Source organism: Pantherophis guttatus, chromosome 2 (genome assembly GCF_059756535.1).
Source record: "Pantherophis guttatus breed Tessera chromosome 2, ASM5975653v1, whole genome shotgun sequence".
Taxonomy (NCBI): domain Eukaryota; kingdom Metazoa; phylum Chordata; class Lepidosauria; order Squamata; family Colubridae; genus Pantherophis; species Pantherophis guttatus.
Window position 1 is genome coordinate 140732041 of NC_142064.1, and position 26733 is coordinate 140758773.

Consider the following 26733-nt stretch of genomic DNA (forward strand, 5'->3'; position numbering starts at 1 on the left):
CAATGAATGACTCTTCCAAAACCAAATGCTGTTTTGACATTAGGGATCTGTATGCATTCCTTTCATAACTTGAAGTGGGTCAGCAGTTAAAACCAACAACGTCTACACTATGAAAACAGGCTTCATTGAATTGTTCCAATTTTTAAAATTGCATGTTCCTTATTGTATCTTGTTTCGGCTACTGTGACAAACCCAAAGTAAATGTAACGGATGCCTCTGAAAAACTGCAGCTGCAATCATATGGACTACTGTGACTTATTGGATACATGTCACTGCTTTGCTATTACAATTTTAGTGCCACTACTCAATATCTAGAATTAAGTTTAATGTATTTTGTGGGGGGTTACATTTGTTGGGAAGGCAATCACTTGTACTCATTGTTTTGCTTTTCTTAAATTGGCTTTGTTCCAGTAGATGTTCTTGTCCCTGTTTTACTGATGCAATTTTAATTATTGTGCTTTTATATGCACCTTTATAATTTAATTATAATATGTCCTTTACACATATTTACACCATTACCTGCTTTGGGAACTTCATTTTCACTAGAAAAATTGGAGTAGATAACTTTAATAAAATGAATAACAAATAGCCACATTGCGCTATCATTTCTGAAATGGATCTAAGTTATTGCAAAAATGGCCTTATATTAAGAAAAAAAATTGAACTAAGATGCAGTGGAGCCTGTTAAATATTGTGGTTAAGATATCAGACTAGAAATGCAGAAACTGAGTTTTAGTACCTCCTTCACCACAAATCCAGCTGGGTGACCTCAGGCCTGTCACTTGTACAAGCAAGAGAGGGACAAGCAATTCACTTATCCTGCTCTTGCATTTTCCTGTATTGAATTGTCCTGTGGTGAGTTGTCACATGGCAAGTTGGCTGTGGTGAGTCGGCCCATTTTGGCCCCCAGGAAGCAGGCAAGGGAAAACCATTTCCAAAATCTTGCCAAGAAAACTGCAGGGACTTGTCTAGGCAGTCACCAGGAATCAAAAACTGACTTGTGACTTGAAGGCACAATTTTAAAAAATGTGCCTTCAAATCACAAGTCTTGTAGGGGAGAAGTCTCCCTTGTGCTTTCTTTCTCAGAGATATTTCTCCAAATATCAGATACCAGTTTTTTCAACTGTGGTAACATTATATTTCCTGTTATCTGCTGCCAAGTTGATTAACTGCATAATGGAGAAAAGTGGGTGGGGTGAAGAAAACTTAGTATGTTTGCCACTGATTTTGAACCTTGGGCTTGTTGTGTCAAAAATTCAGAAAATACCTAACTGGACTCTTCTGGTTTATCACCACTTCCCCTGAGCAAAAGAGAAGCAATTCTCGGTCTCCCCCTTATTTATCCCCCCCCCGAACAGTGGCAGTGGCTGCACAGAGGTTGGGCCTGAAGTAGAGGACAGCGTTGGACAGCAAGGAGGCTGAAGAGGATGTGGTGCCAGAGGCAGAGACTTAGCCAAGGCCTTCAGAAACTCCAGAGGCTCCTTCAAGTGCAGAGAGTGAAGTGGAGGAGCCTCTCCTCAATGCTCGAGCACGCAGGCCAAAAGGCAGGAGTGGCTACTCAGGAGGAGGAGGTGGTCTCCTTTAGAGTAAGGCTTGGGGCTAATTGGCCACTCCCTTAGCCTATTTAAGTCACACGCAGTTAGCAATTGTTGCTGGAAACAACGTTTAATTATTACGCAGCGCATTTTGGAGAGTGAGTTTCTTATCACATCTTGGTTTCTCGGCTGGTTGCCAACCTTTGTCGGATTTTGTTTATTCTTTGTACTTTATAGCAGGTTGATAAGGACATTTGCACTGAAAGCCTGCATTTTGAAAGGGGTCTGTTTGTAATAAATGGAGTTTTTTGAGCTTGGTGTGTGTCACACTCCTTGGGATCCAGAGCTGGGGCAGAACATGTTCTCTTGACAGGCCCCTATTCAGAGAAGCTATAGGTCACACGAGGCCTTCATTTTTGAAGTGGCTTTGGAGAAAGCTCTTTCACAACCTCTGCAGCCTTTGAAAACACCCCATTCTCATGTGATTTCACAGAGGTTCTGGATGTCCCAAGAGAGCACGGCTCTTGCATACAACTTCTGGTGGGTCTAGAGATCGCACAAGAGCATGCCCCATTTTCATGCAGTCTCCATAGACTCCAAAAATTGCATGAAAAACGGGCATACTTCTGAGAATTGTTGGTGTTGATGAATGCTAGTGTATCACCCAAAACATCATGGTCTGTCACTTTTGACACATAAGTCATAGGTTTGGCATCAATGAGCCAGGCAATGTTTCAATTATTCTGTTACCCGTCAGATCATTTAAAAAGATGGACAGGCAGAATAGAATATGTGACTCAATTTTAAGTGACAAGCACAAGGGATATTTACTTATTTGAGCTCACATATCATTTCAATCATTTATGATTTTGAACAGCAATATATAATACAGCAATATACAGTACAGTCTCTGCATTAGATCTGAGATCTGAAATTAGAAAGCTCATTTGAACTGACAGCCTAGGCCAGTGATGGCTAACCTTTTTGCCATCGCGTGCCAGGAGCATGTGTGTGTGTGTGTGTGTGTGTGTGTGTGTGTGTGTGTGTGGCGCGAGTGTGTGCCCATACCCATAATTCTATGTGCCCTGCCTCCACGCATGCTCCCGCTCCTGGCACGTGATGGCACAGCAGGCCCGTTATTTGCTCTCCCCAGCCTTTAAAGCCTTTCTAGGAATCTGGGGAGGGCGAAAATGGCCTTCCCCACCCCCCCGAGGCCCTCTGGAGGTCGAAAATGGCCTGTTTGCCAACTTCCGGCTGGGGAGAGAGAAAAACGGGCCTTCCCCACCATCCCCCGAGGTCCTCCGGAGGCAGGAAGCAACATGTTTCCCTACTTCTGGTGGGCCCAGAAGGCCCAAAAATTAGCTGGCCGGCATGCACATGCACGCTGGAGCTGAGCTCACGTGCCCACCGATATGGCTAGGTTTGCCATCACGGGCCTAGAAAATGTCCTGTTTATCATGGATAAAGTTGTGACATGATGGGTTTTAATATATAATGGTAATTTTAATTGGGAAGCCAATTTATGTGCTGATGGAGTAATAAATACTCATGCCAAAGTTTCACAAATAATTATATATGTTCATTTATTTGCTCATTTATTATTATTTATTTATTATTTGCTTCTAACCTAATCTAGCACATTGTCATTGAATTTTATTTTTCTTATCTTCGAACTGTATTGATAAAAAAATAATAATAGGAAAGCATAACCATTAAAGATGAATGCATCTGAGTTACACTTGAAACTATAAAGCTGTTCTACTCGCAGAAACTATAAAGCTTGTTCTGCAGCAGTGCTTTGAGTTGATTGGTTGAGGATCAATCATACTATATTTTATGCTCATGCAAATCACAAGGCCTATTAGAAATGTGCCACAGCCATTTTTAAAACGTGACAAGGAAGGCAAAGGGAGGCAAAGGAAAATGTAAGACACGGTCATTCTTAGAGCATTTCTCACCTGGAATGACAGAGATAGTTTTCAAAGCTCGGAGAACTCTGAAAGTTCTCAAGGCTGACACATTCCCAAGGTCCACAAACTCTGTGACATATCTGCAATGAGGGAGGTCACACACAAGAGAGACACAATGACAATAACACACACCAAAAGGGGAACGAGGAATAAAACAACAACTACAAACAGCAGTACATCACTCACAGGGAGCTGCAACCCAACACCTAACACCAAACTGCCTTACCTGGAATTACAGAAATAGTTTTCAAAGCTCTCAGTACCCTGAAGGTGCGCAGAGCTGAAACATTGCCTAGGTTTACAAACTCTGTTATATACCTGCAGAATTAAACCAGAGTTAATGGCACCATTGGGGTCACCTGCCTCGAAAAGAAGAGTGTAATCTTCAGTTGCAGAGAAACAACTTTCAAACGTAAAATGCTTTGAAGTGTTTAAAAATGGAGAGGAGAAACAAAGATGTAAATAAGACAATTGGAAGTGTTTCAGTTATCACAGGTCAGCTAATTTAATAAGGATAATTTGACAAGAACTTCTCTGATATGGGCCCAAATATGAGCGACTGACTATCTTCATCAGCTGTAGGAATGTGGTCATGGGTAGAAGATAGAAAAAGAGGTGATCTAGCATCACAAAAATAATGAGAGAAACTAACCAGGATAATAGCAATTAGAGCATGATTTTTTATTTTAAAAAAATCACCCATTTTCAATGGGTGGTGTGGAAAAAACAAAGTTCTAAATAGATTAGGGTGAGCATAAAGTAACGAAAAATTGCTTCCAACTCTGGAGAAAATTGATGTAAGGTGAGGTAAGAATCAATTATCCAGGGCGTGTGGACCCCAAAGGTCATCTGTTGTATATAAAAAAAAATTGACAAAGAATCTAACTACTTTTTTTGTGGGATAAAAGAAATGACATAAAAATGTGTTAGTCTTTCAGTTGACATGAGATTATTATTGTTTTTGCTTGAAATCATATGGCTGTCCTTTATTTCCTGGAAAAGAATTGTAATGCGATAGATCAGCTCTACTAATAGTCTGTTCCTGTAAGAACACCTGCTCAGCACACCAGCATATGTGCCATACAGAAACTGAATTACAGGATCATAGCCTGCGAAGTTCTTGTTTGGTTCTGCTGGCCCTCTTGTTATAGAGGGTGAGGGACTTTGGTCACAGGCAAACTGTGGAATATCTTACATGGCCAAGGGATGTCTGCTGCAGACAGGGCCGGATTTAGATGAAAAGAGGCCCTAGGCTATTCCACTTATGAGGCCCTTTCACCTATAGTGAAAGTGTAATTTTAATTTTGCTAACAATTTGAATGTAGGCCCCTCTTGATCTTGAGGCCCCCTCTTGATCTTGAGGCCCTAGGCTGAAGCCTAGTTAGCCTATAGGAAAATCCGGCCCTGGCTGCAGACATGGCATTCCTCTGTTTCAGTATTTTTTAGGTCATCTCCCTAAAGCAGGAAAGTGCCACTGTGGTATTCCATAGGAATTATGATTTACCTTCTCTGTCTGCTTTCCTCCTTTCTCTTTCCTTACCTACGAGAATCACCTCAGCTCCACAGGAAAAAAGTAATAAGATTGTCTCATGTTTTAAAGTCAAAGTCACTTTAAAAAGTATACAGCTGTGATGGCTAGGTTGACATTTGCTATCACAGACTCCTCTTCCCCTGACCCAAGAATTGGTAGAAAATTTAAGAGTTGCCTGAATTTGAGCATTTAGAACAGTTGGCTATACAGGTAGTCCTTGTTTAGTGACTGCCTCGTTTAGTTCACAGTTACAGCAGTGATGAAAAAGTAACTTTGTGACCAATCCTCTCATTTATGACCTACTCAGGTCTGTAAAACAAAGGAAAGCTGAAATCAGATTATAAGCACTGCTGTAATTTCATTTAGCGATCATTTCACTTGACAGCTGAGTTGCCAGTTGTAATTGTGATTGCTAAACTAGGTTTATTGGTATGTATCTGAGAGAATATTGGACTTCAAAGGAACATCACAAATTCCTGTACTTGGGGGGCGGGCGTGGGGGGGTTGCCACTGAACCAAGGAGACCTGTTTTTCATTAAACCTATAGTGGATTTTACTGTAGAAGCTAAAATTAAGGTTCCTATTCTTAAACATGATGTAAAGTATTAACTTCAGAAAAACCAAAAATTAGTGGATTTTCAAAAAAAATATTTCCACTACTGACTAAATGCTGTGGTTAGCTAACTTTAAAAAAGAGTTTTACTTTTAAAAAAATTCTGAAATTTTGAATTTTCTCCCTGTGAATGCTGTATAAACTTCAATTAGAGTTAGTTCACTTAAACCAAAAGTTAGCAATCTCATGGTCTGCATATATTTTGGACTATAACTCCCATACAAACCCAAGCAATGCCTAAATATTGAAGATTAGTGGAGTTGCTGATCAAAATATCATAGGTTTTGATTCCTCATTTAGTTAAGAGATACCCATATACAAAATGAATCAACTAAATTATACTTATACATTATATAACATTTTAGCTATAATATAATTTTTTCCTTTTTGCTTACTTGTTATATATTACAAAAGTAAAAAGAAATGCAAAATATAAATAAATAAACAAACAAACAGATAAATAGAAAAACCTGAGGCAAATCCAGGAATCATATACACTTTCCAACTCATCTGAAATATCTAGGTTAAGAAAAATTAAGACTGGTTGCAAAACAGGTTGTCAACTAAAACTACTCCAAAATACATATTGCCAGAGTAATATTATGGAGAAGGAAGTTTCTTAGTCCTGCACCCTAATGTCAGAATGTTGTATCTTAGATGTGAAGATCTTCATATCTTACATGTGAAGCCATTTTAGATAACTTTCCAGTCATTAGTCCAGAATAATAAAAAAACCCCAATTATCGTTTTTTTTCCTGATTTTCTGGATTACTTCAAAAGTATATATTTTTTTCTTTTCACTTATAGTTATCATATGGCTTCTCCTGACAAGAATAACACTAATTGCGGCACTTACGCCATCATGATGACACTGAAATCTAGCCAGTTCCATGCGTCACGAAGAAAAGTGAAACCATCTATGCAGAAGCCTCTTGCAATAATTTTCACAAGGGATTCAAATGTATATATACCAGTGAATGTGTACCTGTTGAAAGTAAAGAATAATGATGAATAGTATTTTAATGAAAGAGGGTGAAATACTGTATATATTTACATTTCAAAAGCCAAGATTCTAAATATTTATTGACTGTAATTATTTCATAACCTTTTTCAGGTTTCTGGATGACACTGCAAAATCTTGTTGACCAAAGTGGATCTGTTAAGGAACATTTTAACAGAACAGACTTACAGTATTGTTATAGAGCTGTCATGTGTTGCACAAGCAGTGAAGGGGAGGAGAGAATGTTTTGCTGACTTAATAAAAGATCTATATACTTAGATATTAATACAAGATCTACCGTAAGCATATAGATCATGGCTGGTATAATGTTAGGACTGCAATCATGTAGCAGGTTCTGACCAGTTCTGGAGAACTGGTAGCAGAAATTTTGAGTAGTCTGGAGAACCGGTAGTAAAAATTCTGACTGGCCCCGCCCCCATCTATTCTCTGCCTCCCAAGTCCCAGCTGATTGGGAGGAAATGGGGATTTTGCAGTAACCTTCCCCTGCCATGCCCACCAAGCCACACCCACCAAGCCACACCACGCCCACCCACCAGTGATGTGTGTGTGTGTGTGTGTGTGTGTGTGTGTGTACGTACTGTGTTTCCCTGAAAATAAGACCGTGTCTTATATTTTTTTGAACCCTGAAATAAGCGCTTGGCCTTATTGCCATGCGCTCAAAAGCCCGACTGGGCTTATTATCAGGGGATGTCTTATTTTGGGGAAAACATGTTATGTATGTATGTATGTATGTATGTATGTATGTATGTATGTACCCTGTTTCCCCCCAAATAAGATATCCCCTGATAATAAGCCCAATCGGGCTTTTGTGTGCATGGCAATAAGGCCAAGCACTTATTTCAGTGTTCAAAAATATATAAGACAGGGTCTTATTTTCATGGAAATATGGTATATATATATTGTTGTGTGTATATATATGCATACAAATCTCATCTACTGAAATGACATTAGTTGGTATTTGTACCAATAATAAACTACATTTTTTGAGAATTCTGACATCTCAGGCATCTAGTTGACAATATTTGTTTGTGATTTCCGGCAACAGAAGTAGATAAAAACAACAACACAACCTGGATTGCTTCATCAGTATCTCTTTTAGCATTATAATGTAACCCATGATCCTGGTTCCTCCCTTCCCCACCCCAAAAAGTTATAAGTCAAGATTTACAACACTGGCAACCCACCCAGCGATGGGCAGCTATATAAATTAGATCAATAAATACAATTAAATATATATTTGCCTTAAGATTGGGGCTTGTTATACATAATATATCCTGCTCATATATAAGCTAAACAAATCACAGATGGAACCATTCAAGTTGTTTTTTTAGCTGTTCCACTGTCAGGAAGAATTAAGATAGAGTGATCACACTGCAGAAAGAACATGGTTGCTCATTCAAAATAAATAGAAATTTAAAGAATGTTTACCTTGTTGATGCATGCAAACCTAAATCATTAATTATTTAGTTTAAACATATATAGGCTAGCAATTAACAAGGGTAAAGCATGCAAATAATACTATTCAGTTTATCTTAATCCCTATTTAAAAATCCTTGAAAACACGCCTTTGAGTTTTTAAAGGATAAAAACAGTTTACAGTTTTTCAAAAGTGAGTGCATTCCAGAGTTTATGAAAATCAGTGGAGAAGTCACTGCTAGGTAGACAAAATCTAGGACAGTGTTTCTCAAATTTGATAACTTTAAGATGCATGAACTTCAACTCCCAGAATTCCTCAGCCAGTATATTATCTGGAGAATTCTGAGAGTTGCAGTCTACACATCTTAAAGTTACCAAGGTTGATCTAGAAGTTAGCATTCCCTTAGGTAATCCAGGCTTAAGACATTTAAGATAAAGTCTCAGTTTTAATATATTATATCTCCTTCAACCAATGAATGCCTGAAGGTAAGCATTTGGAGAGGTTTGTTATTTCCCAAATAGGTGGTATGAAAAAAAAATGCATATCAACATCATTATGGACCAGATTTCCTGGTAATCTCCAGTGGTTTTATATAAAGTGGAAAATCTTTGGAGAGTGGATAAATTGTAGGAACTCCATATCAAAATTCCCCAGCAGACTCTAGCAACAGACTTCAGGCACCATAATCTAAGTTTCAAGTAGCAATGCCTATTATTCCCAAATGGTCTGCTTGGCGCCATTGTTGTTACTGAAATCCATTTCTGACCCAAGAAAACAGCCCCTTTATCAGCTTCTAGATAAAAATCCATCAGGTCTATTAATGCCATCTCAGCCTATTAATCCTGTTTGAAAGGAGATCCTGTTAATATGCTTATACAAGAAGTCAAAACGCTCTTCATTATGTTGCCTAACTAAGCAACATTAAAAACTTTCTAAAATTATCCATCTTTGAGAGATTCAATATACACTAAAAAAAATAAAAATAAATCTAATAATTATCTATTTTAAACAGAAGGCATCCTGTCTTTCTTTTGAGAGACATTTATGACAAGAGTGAGAACATGTTCAATTAACTCCCAGCTTGATATTTTAAACCATATTGGGCAGGGAGTTTATATATGGCACACTTTTCCTTCAAAATTGGCAACTATTACTGTAAAGAATTGCTAGATATTACAAACAATCAAAGTGAAACAAACAAAAATATTATTACTTACTCCACCTGTTTCGACCATTCTGGTGGGTTACTAAAAGTCATGAACACACAGTTCGTCAAAATAGTGCACATAATGATCATGCTAAATACTGTAAAACAAAGTCAAGGAAACACAAAAGATAAGAAATTTCTTATTGACATAAACAAAAGAACATTAACCTGACGGTAAATCTTACTTGTTTAAATTTGGGAACAAAAATCAAACGCTTCCCCCCCCCCCCCCCAAGAAATAGTATTAATAAAGTGTAGATATGAAACTTTCCTGATAACAAATGTGACAATATGCCTAGATTTGACTTTGGCTTGAGAAGGATTTACACCTTTTTACAGTTTAGATTATACTGAACCCAGCCACATGAGCACAAAGAAGTTCTTTGGGAACCTTAACTGGAACTGAACTCACTTGTACTGCAATTGTATTGAATTATGCTCAATTTACTGAGGAGACACAGGTTTCTCATAATTAGATGCAGAATATGGACATCCATATATGACTAATCATAAGGGTTTTCAGTTCATGTAGGGCAATAATAATAATTCATTAATGATTTAGTCTCCATTAAATTCGATTAATTCATTTATCAGTTCACTTATCAATTCATTAATTAGTTCATTTATCAAGAACTTCCAACTTTTTTTTTGAAAGGATCCAGTGTAAGTCTTTAGAAAAAAAACTGTCATTCCTGAAACTGCTTAGCTACATCTCCAATCATCTCTAGAAAATGACAGCCAATGTGTCCAATATTTCAGCAACATCAGGAGTACAACATTTGCAAAATATACCTACGCATTTAGGACATTTCCTTGCTTAAGGAATAAATAAAAATCCTTTCACATATGAATGTTCAGGGGAAAAAATCATAAAAAAGAAGCCTATCTGATTTGGAATAGTGTATATATTACCCAGTGGTGGTTTCATATTCATATTTCAAACTGATACCACTTCAAATGAGAAAATGTCTTGGTCTTCTGGTAAGGATTTATTGTGGACTAGATGTCCCTGAAGGAGCAGGAGTAGCATTGCAGTGGTGATTGGTGGCAGGATGGTGAATACTAGCTGGTGCAGTCTTTCTGGATAAAGGAGAGATTTTGAGATTGCCCACTTGCATTTTGGACAGCTACCCCTCATGAGAAAATTGCAGGAACTGAGGTTTTTATAATTGGCTCACAAATTGAGTGGCTGGGAGTCAAGGGGTTTCAATCTAACTCACACCCCTAATGCAGCCTATGTGGACACAAAGTTTGACAAGCTTCATTTCTTAAACACTTTTAGATTTATTAGCTCTAAACAATTTAGAGCTAAACAGAGATTTTCTGAGTAGAAGGATAAGAAAATTCTACTTCATGAGTCAAACATTTTTTCTGGATTAAAAAGGAAAAAAAGAGTTTCAATGATTTCAAAAACTTTTTACGTTTACTTGTGGATTGGACAGAGGCTTGGTTGGAACACAAAACAAATCAGGAAACTCCAAATCATGTGATTATGAAACCACAGTTTATTTGTTAGCTTCATTAATGCCTCATGCTAAGCTAGAAATAAATCAAACACATTGTGCTTTAGTATAAAGGGTGAACCTGTGTTTTAAAGTGAATTGGTTTGGGGAGTTTCATATATGGTTGCAAAAGTGAAGGGGAGGGGGGGAACAACAATTGAGCATCCATGTCTGTCTAGGGCAATTGTATGCCCCTATTCATTTCTTAGGCAGTTGCTGCAGGCAGATGAGAAGATCTGAAAAGAGGCCTGCCAGTTCACTGGGAAGAAAAAGAGGAAGTTATAAGAACTGAATTAGACCCAGAAAAACTATCACAAATCAAGGCCCAGTCAGTAAAATAGGCAAAATGAATGTCTTTGAATGAATGATATCATATAATCAGACAACATCCTATGTCTGCACATACATAGAAACAGTACGGTTGGAAAAGGTGAATTCTGACTATTCAGCTTTTAGATTTTGAGAATTATACCTTAATTGCAAGATAGTTTTATGGACTGTTTATGGACTCACACAGAAAGGCAATAACTACACATTTAGAATTAATATGTATCTCTCTTTTGAAATTAATAATTTGATTCATTTTATAACATTTAGATTCCATATTACCCTTCTCTCTCTCTCTCTCTCTCTCTCTCTCTCTGTGTGTGTGTGTGTGTGTGTCAAGATGCAGTCCCACATAACAATGGGCAGATCTCTCCCAGCCTCCCTCTCTCATTCCTGCGGCATCTGAATATGGAGATATATATAGAATGCATTGGGATGTATTTAATCCATGGGCTGAGCAGAGGCACTGTCTTACATAGAGAATAAGAGAAAACAGTAGCCTTTTCAAGTTTTCTCTAGCATGAGTTCTACTTGATAGTAAGCACTCCTTGCAGAATATCAGTCACAGGTAGTTTTCAATTTATGACCAGCAATGTGGCTTTTGAGTGAATCTCACGTGCTTTTACGACCTTTTTTGCCCCAAGTCATTCAGTGAATCACAACCATCATTAAATAAACCTGGGTTCTTCTGTTGCTTGTCAGAAATTCTCTGGGCAGTCATGTGACCCCGGGATGCTGCAACTATCATAAACCATGTTGATTGCCAAATGCGAAAATTTTGACCACGTGACCATGATGATATTGTGACAGTTGTAAGTATGAGGACTGGTGGTAAATCACTTTTTTCAGTGTAGCCAAAACGTCAAACAATTGTTATATAAACAGTCGTAAGTCAAAGACAGCCTGTATTCAAATCTATGGACATATCTTGTACATACATTCCCTAATTATGAAACATCATCCCTAATAAATTCACTTTCATTCACCTACTCTTACAGTTGCTTAGGGAAATTTCAATCTCCCTGAGGCAGGCTTTTTCTATAAAATATGTTTTTAAATCCAAATAATGCTTTTTTTAAAGGCAGCCCATTAATCCAGCAAAACAGGAAATAATGACTTCAGAATAAGTGGTACACATTACTATGAAAAGGATATGAATGTATCAAAATTTTAATAGCTATTCTCCTAAGCAGATTAAAAGGACTTAAAATGTACAAGGCAGGCGTGGCACTAAATCGGAAGAGTGTTTTGCCTCTGTTTAGTACTACAAAGGTCTGCAGAGAAAGAGAAAAAGAAAGAAAAGTTACACATTCATAAACCTAGGAAGAAAGCATACATATTTAATTCAAAAACCATGAATATATCATTCTTATAAAGAATCTTGTTAGCTGGGTGATTCTCTGTGTTGAAATCATTTTGAAGATATTCCACAATATACTTTTACTTTAATTGATCTGACAGCTCTTTTAAAGCAGCACATTAAAAACAGCAGCAACAACAGCAATAATATTAACAACAACAGTAGCTTACATCCTTAAAGCAAATTTATATATTAAGGCTTCATTTACCTGAGAATAGGTCCCACTGTGAAATGTGTATTACAAAGTATTTCTCAGCCTTTACCCCAGTAAAGGAGGAATGAAGTAGCACATGGAGAGTGAAAGAATAGACTAGATGTAATGGGCTGTGAAAAAACCTTGAGGAAGACTTGACACAGCCAAGGCAACAGTAAGAGAAGAGAAATCTCAGTCCAAAGCAGGAATGGAGTTAGACAAAATCTTTCAGATTGGACACTCCCCACTCCCCAGTTCTCTTTAGGATAAAGGCAGGGAGGGGAAAGACACATTCAGGGTTGCAAAGGTCTGTTACTATAACCCTGTAATAAAAATAGCTTTACCATTCATGACTTTGGTATTAAAGTCTGAGCTGTCTCTAAGGGCTGACATTATAGCAAGCTGCCATCTTGTTTTGAGAGTTACACTCCGCACATAACATTTACATGTTGTACACCATGAAACATTTTCCTTCTATATGGAGGGGAGATTCCAAGATTGATCCAAACGCTTTCTCTGGAGTTTAATTGGAACAGACTAGAATTCTGCAACTACTGCTCCTGTTTCTTTCTGTATTGTGTATAGAATGGCTTTCAAAACAGGATCACATATGTTATTTAACTGTTTAAAATATATCAGTATGTAGCTCAGTGAAAGAGATATAACAACCAACAACAGGGAAACCTTAGAAAGATAATCAGTCAAGTAACATGGTTTTCCTTAATAAATATAACTAGAACATTTTAGTTTCTTCTCCATCTAGTGAGTCAGATTGCTTTGCATTTTTACTGAGATCTTACTCCTCTTCTAATATTTATGTAGCATATGGACTTGTATTAGATGCCATTTTATAAATTAGAATAAAGAATATACAGTACCTGCTCAATCACAGAGAAGAAGCAACCTTCGTTCTCTGCAAAGCTCTTTCTGCTTTGCTTTGGAAAACAATGCAAATACAAAATATCTACTCCTGAAGCCCAGGCATATTCCCATCCTAAACACATCTACCCCCTTACATACCCACACACCCCATACTTTTATTATGGATGACTTCTCATATTACCAATCCATTTTCCTTACTGAAGCAAAGAAAATGAAAAAGAAAAAAAAGAAGAAGAAGGAAGTGACGGGAAAACACTGGAAGATTACAAATGGAAAAAGGCCCACTGCATTTAGGACCACTACATAAAATTCTGTGAATTAGTCATGGCAACTGCACAACCAAATCCTGTGGTAGTATGGAAGGTTCCATAGACACACTTGAAATCTTCCTTCCCTGTATCCCTGTCTGTGGTCCAGAGAACTGCCCAACTTTGATGCCCAAAACAGAACTAACTTGAACAGCAAATGTACCACTTGATCTCAAGTGCAACCACAAGGCTTATCTCCATATGGAGAAGAAAAGACAGCTGAAAGAAATGGAACAACCACTGCTTTTGTGAAGCTCTGGAAGAACATTGCAACCGATGGATTAAAAAATGTTTATCTAATGTGTAAGCAAGCAACTAACTAACTAACTAACTAACTAACTAACTAACTAACTAACTACATGCATGCATGCATGCATACATACATATTTAAAAATTACTCCAATTTATCCAAGTTATAAATGGTGCAACAAGTATGATAAATTTGAGTTGAATGAAGACAAGAGGATATTTTCAGTTTCCAGAGTCTTAGAAATTATTTATTTATTTTATTCATTTATTTTATTAAATTTCTATACCGCCCTTCTCCCGAAGGACTCAGGGCGGTGAACAGCCAGAAGATAAAACACAGAAATACAAAATTTAAAATAAATTAAAACGAATTAAATAATTTAGGCTGAATTTTAAAATACCCCATAATTAAACAGATTAAAATTTATGTTTAAAATTTAAATTTAAAAGAGGAGATGATTTAGGCCAGGCCAGCTTGATGAAATAAAAACGTTTTAAGTGCGCGACGGAAGGTGCGAAGATACGGGATCCTCCGTATTTCTGGGGGGAGCTCGTTCCAGATCGTAGGTGCCCCCACAGAGAAGGCTCTCCCCCTAGGGGCCGCCAGTCAACATTGTTTGGCCGACGGCACCCGGAGGAGCCCCTCTCTATGGGAGCGTACTGGCCGGTGGGAGGCTATTGGTGGTAGCAGGCGGTCCCATAGATAACCAGGTACTAAGCCATTTAAAACTAATTTGCAGTCATCTTCACCACCATTTTCAAAATGCTAAGAAAACCACATCAACCAGTTTGCCTTTCAGCTGACTAATAAAAGAGTGCAAAAACTGAAACTGAACCACACTTTTATACATTTGTATTATGGCAGTAATGGTGAATGTTTTGGGCTCAGTGTGTCAAAATTTCAGAAAATGCCTAACGACCCCCCCCCAAAAACAAAAGAGAAACAATTCTTTATCTCACCACTACCATCTAGGCCACTCTGAACAGTGGCAGTCAGGGGCAGTGTCAAGACTAGGCCTGAAGTAGAAGCTGGGCCTTGGCTTCAGCCATAGCAGCACTGCTGCCACTTGAAAAGGCTGCCTCATGCCATTTCCCAAGAAGCACAAGCCTTGAGGAATGGTGTGATTCCACCCATGGCCCAGCATCCCCTCAAATCTGCCATGCACCATCTATCTTTAGGCCATGTTCTCTTTCTATTGGCTCTGTGACCTACCTGAGGCTGCTCCGGGACTCACAAGGCCTTCAATCTTGAAGCAGCTTTGGAGAATGCTCTTCCATAGCTCTGCAGTCTCTGAAAACCACATAAAAGCATTTCCTGTTCTCGGGCAATTTTTGGAGGCTCCAAAGACTGTGCAAAAGCATGGCCATCTTGTGCAACTTTCAGAGGGTCTGGAGGCCATGGATGCGCACATCCTATTCTCGTGCAGCCTCTGCAAGCTTCGAAAATTGTGTAAGAAAAGAGTATGTTTTTGAGAATATTTGTTGTTATGTGTTGGCGAATGCTGGCATATCAAACCAAATGTCATGGTGTATCACCTTTAACACACATGTCATGGGTTTGTCATCACTATGGGGACGAGTCTGAGCATCTGAGCATCTACAACAGGGGTGTCAAACTCAAGGCCCGTGGGCCGGATCTGGCCTGTGGGATACTTAGATTTGGCCCGCAGGCCAAAGGACTGGCCCATGGTGCCTCTGCCAGTGAAAATGGAGCTCGGGAGGGCTGCAGGCAGCCCTCCCGAGCCCATTTTCACCGGCAGAGGGTTGCAGGAGGCTGTTGCAGCTGAAAACGGAGCTCGGGCCACCACAGGCGCTCCTGAGTGATTATGAACTGGCCATGCCCCGCCCTCCCTCCTGAGGTCAAACACAATCCTGATGTGGCCCTCAATGAAATCAAGTTTGACACCCCGATCTACAACAAGGGAGAGCTGTAATCTGTCAGAGTCCTATCTCTTCGATCAATTAAAAGTCATGGTATGGCTAAAGGTACTATAGAAAGGTACTATAGATTTGCTTCCACGGGAAATGAAGGGAAAGGGAAGGTCATCAGCCAGGAGCCAAGCTGAGTAGTTTTTCTTGTCAATAGAAAGACAATCTGCCTCCCTCTGCAAAACTTCAACACTTCAACTGAGAAATTTGGTTTCCCCCTCTTCCTGTGTAGTTTTTTCCCCCCTATGATAATACTGAGAAGAACAATATGGCTGCCAATCATCTGTTGCTTAAAAACATACTGTTATTTTAACATTTATACACATATTTGAGTGGGCTGCAGTTGATTGTTCTATACGAATAGAAGTGCTCATGTTACAATGGGCAAGTTGCTCTTGCTCACAGAATGTGTTTATTGCAGACAGCCATGAAGGTCCATACACTGTAAATTTCATATGTATTATATGAAATGTTATAATAATAATATTACAGGCTGGCAGGTAAATATAATTTCTGTCAATTCATTTTCCGTAAATATAGAGTGGTTATTCAAACATATAAAATCATGTAGGTTCTTCCTGGTGATCCCAGGTCTAAATTGCAGAGCAGATTTTGTCAACATTTGGATTTGTTGCACGTTATTGTTGACTGTGCTAGAAAACCAGAGACAGCCCAGTAGGTTCAGCCAAACTTTTATTTCCTTTGTTGGTCATGCAAAAGTCTGGTCAAGTTTTATCATCAGTGTCTGTGTTGTTTCTGAAATGTGCAAATATAAAATGAAAGCATCAGTTGCCATGGAAATGTAAAATCCCATAAATGCCAGATGCTGCAAATATACATGGCATTCTTTTCTTTTTCTTACTGCTCCTTTTATATATTTTTTGCATCATATTTCAAGAATCTTCCAAAAGGCAGCCATTTCTTATTATTTTACCTTATAATGAATTATTGGATAATGGATTAATATATATATATATATATATATATATATATATATATATATATATATATATATATATGAATTTCTTTTTTGCTTATGGGGATCAAAAAGCCAAAGAAATCTTGCTTTGTTTTGGGAAAGTGAAGCATTGCATTTCCCCTAATGAATTTTATATGCTTTTTACTTGAATTTGCAAATATCTTCCTGTATGGAAAATGAATGGATAAAAAACCCCAAATAATTATAGTAGCAAAGATTTTATGGTCTTCAAAATCATGATTAAAAGCATAGAAGAAAAATAATTCAAAATAATATTTCAGCCATGCTCTGCTCATCCCATAATGTTTCTACATTAATCTGATACAAAAAAAATATGGAATGGAGATTATGGTTCAGCTAAAAATTGAGATTATTTTTCTAAGAAAGGCCCAATATAGAAACAAAAAAGAAAATGTTTCTCATATCCATCAAAATACTCTGCAGAGAATAAACAAATGGTATGACTATCAAAATCTCAGAAGTGATGGAATAGTGGCATGTAATGTATACAATTAAAAGAAAACCTGCACAGCATTCTCTTCATAAGAAGGGTCTACATTAGAAGCACATGAATTCAGTCTCACTGACATATACAGTAGCTATCTATACAATAGGAAAATATGGGCACTTAAAAATACCAGATATGACAGAAAGGCAAATGATTAAAAGAACATATAGGTTTCCTATATAGAAATGGACAATATTATATATTTATGATTGGGATTGGCCTGTGACCTTCAAGTCTCTTTGGGGCAGTTCTTGGTGTCTCTCTGACCATAGCTATTGAAAACTGATGGCAAATTCTGCTATTTTCAAATGGGAAATAGAATATCACAATGTACAAATAAAGAATCCGCCCAAAACTTCAGCCGCACCAGATCCATGACATAGCTTTACTTAGCCTGCAACCCTTCATCCTTCCAAAATACCAATTTCCGTCCTTTTGTTCACCAAAGTTTATCCATGCTTGGCATGGTATCAAATACAAGCTCATCTTCAGATCTCAGTTCTATTACATACTGTTAGATGTAAATGCCTTATTCCCCAATGTGTAAATAGTATGTATATAGGATATCAAGGGTTAACTTATTCTTTAATTCTTAATGTATTCATGACTCACCACTCCCACTTATAGCTCCACCCATTGTATATATAAGGAGCTACCTTCCCCTATTTCCTTGCTTCTATCTGTGAATATTCAGTGAATATAGAATGCCTATTGTAAATAAAAGGATATATATTTAAACCTTTAACTCTTAATAATATTATTGAGTCTGATCCTAAAATATCGCAACAATCTGGTAGCAGAGGATGGTTAATTGACTCAATAAAAGAAAAAGACTTAAAGATGTCCAAGAAAGATAGACCCAACACCAGGGCCTACAGCAAAGAAATGGAAACAGAACAAGAAATAATCAACGAATCGACAAACGCAATTTCAAGAGAAACCGAAGAATACACTACTGAAGATGAAGAAGTAATAGATGAGAATAATGACCAGGAGGAAATCGAAATAGAGAATAACGAACTCAGGTCAGAAATATTAAAACTATTAAAAAGCCAAAAGAATGATGAAAACCTCATCGCGAACCTCCAAGAAATGCTGAAGAACAGCGGAGCAGCGAGAGATAAAAACATCACTAATGAGAAGTCTAAAGAACCAAAAACAGTGAGTAATATGACTACAGAAGAGGTCATTAAAAAGAAGAAGAAATGTGATCCCGCGCGAAATTTTGAATGGCAGCCATCTTGGTTTCAACAGGCCTCCAAGGTGAGCGAAGCAGAGCCAATCAAAATGCTCAGTTCAAAATTTCTGGCGCGAAATACGTTATCAGACAACGAAAATGAAAAGGAGGATTCAAAATCCTCGGAAGAGTCAGAATCAGAGAGTGAAGATGACTCAATAAAGTCCCAAATAAAATCAGCGATGAAAACGCTTTTTGCTGCATTTGGGCCAAAACTAAAAATCATCAAAGAGTCACCAAAGAAGAAAGCGAGCAAACCGATGCCTCGAGACCTGCATACTTCCACCCTAACTTCGAGAACGACGACACCAGAACCCAGAGAGCCTTGCCGATTCCGCCCTACACCTAAGACCGAAGCAAGCGACAACGCTCACAAAAGAAGGAGAAGAGCAGCCGCCGTCACCAGGACTCCAAAGACCGAGCCAGAGACCGACTCATCTGAAGAGGAGCAGAACGAGCGAGCCGCGATGGAGAGAACCTTTCACGACGACGTCAAAGAAGAAATGGACAACGCGCATGCGCGAAGCCATACTGACGATCCGGGAAGATTTGAACTAATGAGAGAACCGCGCAGACTCGTTGCAGACATCCCCACGCCGTTTTGCAATTTTCTACACTTACGAGACCACGGACTGCCTCAGGTTGTAAGTAACGGACAAAATAATGTGGGAAACTTACCCAGTGACTTCCCAAAGCTAAGGGTTGACGGTATTAATTTGCAAGAATGGTACCAGCAGCTCCAGGTTATTTTTATGAAAGAGAACCTGTTATTCTTTATCACTAGTCCCCCAAGAAGACCTTGGACTTTAAAAATAGATTGTTTACACCATAGAGCTTTTTTCTTAATAATAGCTAGTGTATCTCCTGCAATGTATTATAGCATCAAACCAAACCTGACTGTTTCAGAAATTATTCAATGCATGTTTAATTTGTTTCACAGCGACAGTGTAGCTACTACCACAAGAATGTCTAAGGATTTCTTTTCATCTAGAGTAAAACCAGGGGTTTCTATAAGTGAGCATTTAATATCTTTAAACAAAATAAGGGCTGAACTGCATTTGAGGGGGGAAGTGATTTCAGACCAAACAATGAAAAGTGTTATTATCAACTCACTTGATTCATCATGGGACAATTTTATGTCACATTTAGACACTATTAACCTAGGATATTTATCCATAGAAAGTCTATCCAACAAATTGATAGCAGAAGACAATTCAAGAAAAAATCGTTCTAGCAATCACACAGAACACAAACCTTTTAGGAAAGTAGCTTTCCAAGAAAAATATAATGAAACATATAAATGCCATAATTGTGGATCCAAGGAACACAATAGAAGAGATTGCCCCAGATTCTCAAAAGAAAAACATAGATCAGAATACATGAATAGACATAGATATAGAAGCCCACCAAATTATAGAGAAAATAGAGGGGGCAGAGAAAATTCAAGAGATAGAAAATCTGGTTCACTGAATGGACTAAATAAACAAGACAACACAAAACCACAACAAAATGAGAACAATAATTGGCTTATTGATTCTGGAGCAACAAATCACACCACTAATAACAAAAATATATTGTCTTCTTTTGCAGAAGATAAATTTGTGATAAAGGTAGCTAACCAAGATAAGGTTCAAGTATTAGGCAGAGGGAATGTAACTTTGCCTGGTCTAGGAAAAATAGAGGGGGTATTGTTAATACCTGAAATACCTCATAACATATTAAGTGCCATAAAACTAAGTAGAGACTCTGACATTAATATAACTTTCTCAAAGGGAAAAGCGACTTTGGAGAAAAATAAAAATAATATAGGTACTATAATGATTAAAGGAGGCCTACCTTACCTAATAACAAAGGAAGAGTGGTTGCATAACATTGATTCAAATGTAGAAGACTGTGTAGAAGTAGATGATGAAAATGTTAGCAACAGTGACAATGATGAATGTAAAATATCTCATGGTCATACTGATACACACAATATAGAAAAACCAAAAATAGGTAAGCCAATCCATGATGAATGTGCTCATATCTTACATAGGAAGTTAGGACATGCCAGCTTTCCTGTAGTACAAAAAATGACTGAACACGCAGAAGGTGTCAAAATAAAAAATTGTGAAAACTATTTGGAATGCTCAGTATGTAAATCTACAAAACTGAAAACTAGTCCCAGACCAAAAAAATCCACTAGATCAACTAACAAAATTTTTGACTTAGTACACATGGACCTAGTAGGCCCACTAACTCCATCAATTAATTATAGGAAACGTTATTTTCTGACAATAGTAGATGATTATAGTCGTTATGGGTTTGTTTATACATTGAAACATAAAGATGAAACTTTTCAAAAATTTAAGGAATTTTATAAACGCATAGAAACGCAACATAATATCAGAATAAAACAAATTATGACAGATAGGGGATGTGAATTCATGTCCAAAGAATTCTCCCTATGGTTAAAAGATAGGGGAATGCTACATTACACGTCCAGTCCATTTTCTGCGTTCCAAAACGGAATTGCAGAGAGAAAGAATTCCACGTTGCAAACCATGATTAGATGCACATTAGAGGATGCCGGCTTAAGCAAACAATTTTGGTCAGAAGCCTTACATTATTCAAATTACACACAAAATAGGACCTGGTCCAGTGTTATAAATAAGACACCATACGAAGTAATGTATAATAGAAAACCAAAATTGGCACATATGCACATTTTTGGAGTCACTGCAGACGTACACATACCTAAACAGTTGAGAAGAAAGGGAGAAAATGTATCCAGGAGACTTAGATTCATGGGATATGAAACTGGTACTAAAGGATATAGATTCATTGATAGCAACAATAAATTTATAGTTTCCAGAACAGCCGTGTTCCATGAACAGGCCAACTGGTCTAAATTACATCTTAATGAAATATTTCCAAATAAACATAAAGAAACAAAATATCACGAGGAAGAGACTGTAGATAAACAAAACATCAACAAACAAAAAAACAAAACAAAAACATGGACAAATAGCCAACACAAAATAAAGACTGATACACTAACAAAAAAGGAGGCAAGATATATGCATGATAACAATAGCAAACCTGAAAGAATTATTAGGAACAACAGGAATAAGATGCCAAATAAATATAAAGATTACGTAATGCATATGGATGGTGAACCCATAACACCTAATACATACGAAGAAGTACTAAAACTTCCTCGTGAAGAAAAAGAAAAATGGGAACTAGCCATGAAAAAAGAAATGGAAAGTTTGCAAGGATTAAATGTATTTACACCTACAACTGCACCTAAGGATAAAACAATTATTGGTACCAGGTGGATATATAAAATTAAAAACTTGGAAGAGGGTAATACCCTGTACAAAGCTAGGTTAGTTGCTCAAGGTTATGCACAAAAATATCCAGAGGACTACACTGACACATATTCTCCCACTGTAAGGACAGAGAGTGTCAAAACAGCTCTAGTGGTAGCATCAGCACTCAATCTTGATGTATTCCAATATGACATACAGACTGCGTACCTACACGCAAAGCTAGACAAGGAAATATATGTAAGGGCCCCTCACAGCCAATATACCAACAAAAATGAAATTTGGTTGTTAAACAAAAGTTTATATGGATTAAAACAATCCGGTAAAAGATGATATGATTGTCTAGTAAAAGTACTTAAGACCATGGATTTCAATGCTACCTCTGCTGATAACTGTTTTTTTGTCAAAAGGAGTAATGATCATATTGAATTTGTATTAATTTATGTTGATGACATTTTATATATTGGAAAACACAAAGAAAGAAGAGAAATCTTTGTAAACAAATTAAATGAACATTTCTCACTGAAATCACTAGGTAAAGTGAACAAATATCTTGGTGTACAAATTAACAAGACTAGAAAAGGATTCAAACTTACTCAAAAAGATAAGATTATAGAACTTTTGAACAAATGTAACTTAATCAATGCTAAACCCTGTGATACTCCTATGCAAACTGATTTTCTCAGAAATACTGATGAATCATCTCCTGAATTTAAGGACAATACATTTTATAGATCAATCATAGGTTCGCTTCTTTATATATCTAATTGGACTAGACCAGATATAGCCTTACCACTCAATTTACTGTCCAGATATGTCAGCAAACCAACAATGTATCACTGGGAAGCTGTCAAAAGAATTTTAAGATATCTGAAAAGCACATTAGATTTTTGTCTAATATTAGAGCCTAGTGATAACAAGGAACCAAGACTTGTATGTTACGCTGATGCGGATTGGGCCGGAGACACATCCTGCAGAAAAAGTACATCAGGTTATATTTTCTTCTTAAATGACTGTCCAGTTTATTGGTATACCGGTAAACAAGAACTAGTAGCCACTTCAACAACAGAAGCAGAATACGTTTGTTTATCCAAAGCTGCAAATAACCTTGTATGGTTTAATGATTTAATTTCAGATGTTTGGAAAAAGCCTGCTTTACCTTTTGTTATGAATGAAGACAACAAAGCAGCTATTGAAATATCTAGATCCGATGCTATTGGACAAAGGTCCAGACACATAGATATAAAGTTTAAACATGTGAGACAATTGTCTCAGGACGGATTTATAAAAGCAATACATTGTGATACTTCAGAACAAGTGGCTGACATATTGACAAAGCCTTTACCTTCTAAACAGCACAAATATTTAACTTCCAAGCTACATGTATTGTATTGTCCCGAATCTGAATGTAATTGGTGTTGTATAACTAATCGGCATTTAGAGGGGGATTTGTTAGATGTAAATGCCTTATTCCCCAATGTGTAAATAGTATGTATATAGGATATCAAGGGTTAACTTATTCTTTAATTCTTAATGTATTCATGACTCACCACTCCCACTTATAGCTCCACCCATTGTATATATAAGGAGCTACCTTCCCCTATTTCCTTGCTTCTATCTGTGAATATTCAGTGAATATAGAATGCCTATTGTAAATAAAAGGATATATATTTAAACCTTTAACTCTTAATAATATTATTGAGTCTGATCCTAAAATATCGCAACACATACATAATACTATAACACTACAATCTGATTTATGTCTTTACTGAATTCTGTGGGACTCATTGTGGGGTCCTTGGTACTCTCTGAACTTAGTAGTTTTCTTGCAGATGTTTCATTACCAAACTAGATAACATCATCAATGTGCTGCTGATGTTACCTGCTTTGGTAATGAAACATCTGCAAGAAAACCACCAAGATCAGAGAGCACCAGGGACTCCACAGTTCAACCCTGAGCTACAAATATTCTCGGCAGTATTGGCTAACTATCGTCCAGTCTCCAACCTTCGCTTTGTGGCGAAGGTTGTTGAGAGTGTGGTTGCACGACAGCTTCCCCAGTACCTGGATGAAACGACGTATCTAGATCCGTTCCAGTCGGGCTTCAGACCTGGGTACAGCACGGAAACGGCATTGGTCGCGTTGGTGGATGATCTCTGGAGGGCTCGGGACAGGGGGTGCTCCTCTGTCCTGGTCCTGTTAGACCTCTCAGCGGCTTTTGATACCATCGACCATGGTATCATGCTGCACCGGTTGGAAGAGTTGGGGGTGGGAGGCACCGTATTACGGTGGTTCTCCTCCTTTCTCTCCGACCGGTCGCAGTCTGTGTTGACGGGGGGGCAGAGGTCGACCCCGAGGCCCCTTATATGTGGGGTGCCACAAGGGTCGGTTCTCTCGCCCCTTTTGTTCAACATTTATGTGAAGCCGCTGGGTGAGATCATCCGTGGTTTCGGGGTGGAGTACCATCAGTACGCTGATGACACCCAGCTGTACATCTCCACCCCAGACCACCCCAACGATGCCCTTGAAGTGATGTCCCGGTGCCTGGAGGCCGTACGGATCTGGATGGGGAGGAACAGGCTCAGGCTCAACCCATCCAAGACCGAGTGGCTGTGGTTTCCGACGTCCCGATATAGTCAGCTGGTGCCATCGCTGACTATTGGGGGCGAATCATTGGCCCCCACGGAGAGGGCTCGCAACTTGGGCGTCCTCCTGGATTCACGGCTGTCTTTAGAAGAGCACGTGACGGCCGTGACCGGGAGGATTTTTCATCAGGTTCGCCTGATCCGCCAGTTGCGTCCCTTTCTGGATCGGGACTCGTTACGCACGGTCACTCATGCCCTCGTCACCTCCCGTCTGGACTATTGTAATGCTCTCTACATGGGGCTCCCCTTGAGGTGCACTCGGAGGCTCCAACTGGCGCAGAGTGCGGCCGCGCGGGTGGTGATGGGAGCGACGTGGCGCTCCCATGTAACACCTCTCCTGCGCGAGCTGCACTGGCTCCTGGTGGTCTTCCGAGTGCGCTTCAAGGTTTTGGTTATCACCTTTAGAGCGCTCCATGGCTTAGGACCTGGTTATCTACGGGACCGCCTGCTACCACCAATAGCCTCCCACCGACCAGTACGCTCCCATAGAGAGGGGCTCCTCCGGGTGCCGTCGGCCAAACAATGTCGACTGGCGGCCCCCAGGGGGAGAGCCTTCTCTGTGGGGGCACCTACGATCTGGAACGAGCTCCCCCCAGAGATACGGAGGATCCCGGATCTGCGTACCTTCCGTCGCGCGCTAAAAACCTTTCTATTTCACCAAGCCGGCCTGACCTAAGCTTTTCCCCTTTTTAAATGGAAATTTTAAATTTGGTTTTAAATTGTTGGGGTTTTAAATTCGTTCAGCCAAATTATTTAATTGTCATTTTAATCTATTTTAAATTTTGTATTTATTTGTTTTATTCCATGGCTGTGCACCGCCCTGAGTCCTTCGGGAGTAGGGCGGTATACAAATTCAATAAATAATAATAATAATAATAATAATTCTCTTCTGTGGGCCTCATTCCCAAGCAAGTTCATGTTAGGGTGCAATTTAAGCATGCAATAACATGGGATTAAGTTCAAATACTTTACTGGGAATCTACTGGGAAACATCAACATGATTATGATCACTTTCAGGCAAGCAGTCTTTGGATGTAAATTGTTCTTTTGCTTCGCTGGCCTTTTGCCACAGTGTTAAAATATTTGTATTTAGAAAGCCTTCTAATTTTTGGAGTCTGACGTTTATTTCTTGACAATTATATCACCCTAAAAGAGTTCAAGGGATTGGAAGTGGCAGATCAGATGTCAAACCTGAAGACTTGCTGGTTTATGTGGTGCATGATTTAAAATACAATATATTTTTTAGGATTGGAAAGTTGGGGGAGGGGGGAAGGATACTGTTGTTTCCTACTAGCATTTTTCTTTCTGTTGGAAGATCCAGATCTAGTGGACTCACTGGGGAAAGGAAGAATCATTATCTAAAGGATCCAAGGCTGTCTATTTCAGCACCATTCCTGAAATATCCTGGGGCTTCCTATTGCCAGCAGATTTATACCTGGAGAACCTACTGCTAGTCTATTGGGGAATAACTAGGGTTGTTAGTTATTCTCCACGGGTGCAGAACACATCTCTCCCATCTTCATCTCTTTTCTATGATTCTCTGGGGACTGAGGTTTTTTCCCCCAGATTTTTGTTTTGGATGCCTGTTATTGTTTGCTATATATATATATATAAATTTTGATTTATATGCCGCCCTTCTCTGGAGACTCAGGGCGGCTTACAATGCGTTAAGCAATAGCCTTCATACTTTTGTATATTTATACAAAGTCAGCTTATTGCCCCCACAAACTGGGTCCTCAATTTACCTACCTTAGAAAGGATGGAAGGCTGAGTCAACCTTGAGTCTGATGAGATTCGAACTTACAGTAATTGCAGACAGGTGGTGTTAATCACAATGCTATCAGTCTGCTGAGCCACCAGGCCCTTATATGATGCCTTTGTTGGTTTTGTTTTTAAAACATAAATGTCACCAACACATAAAACACATAAAACAGACAAAGCATGTCCCTAAGCTATTGCAGAATGCAAATGCCTCCCCCTGTGGTTCCAATTATCTCCTGAAAATTCCT

At 38.5% G+C, this 26733-nt stretch overlaps 1 protein-coding gene across 1 annotated transcript in view; it reads right to left on the reverse strand.

Moving 5' to 3' along the window:
- Positions 1 to 26733, reverse strand: part of SCN8A (sodium voltage-gated channel alpha subunit 8) — a 127953-nt gene that overhangs the window by 52279 nt on the left and 48941 nt on the right. The window contains exons 3-6 of the mRNA XM_087886940.1: positions 12279 to 12397; positions 9305 to 9394; positions 6506 to 6634; positions 3732 to 3823 (exon numbers count right to left, since the gene is read on the reverse strand). Of these exons, the coding sequence (XP_087743066.1) occupies positions 3732 to 3823; positions 6506 to 6634; positions 9305 to 9394; positions 12279 to 12397 (430 nt within the window). The remainder of the gene's footprint in view (positions 1 to 3731; positions 3824 to 6505; positions 6635 to 9304; positions 9395 to 12278; positions 12398 to 26733) is intronic.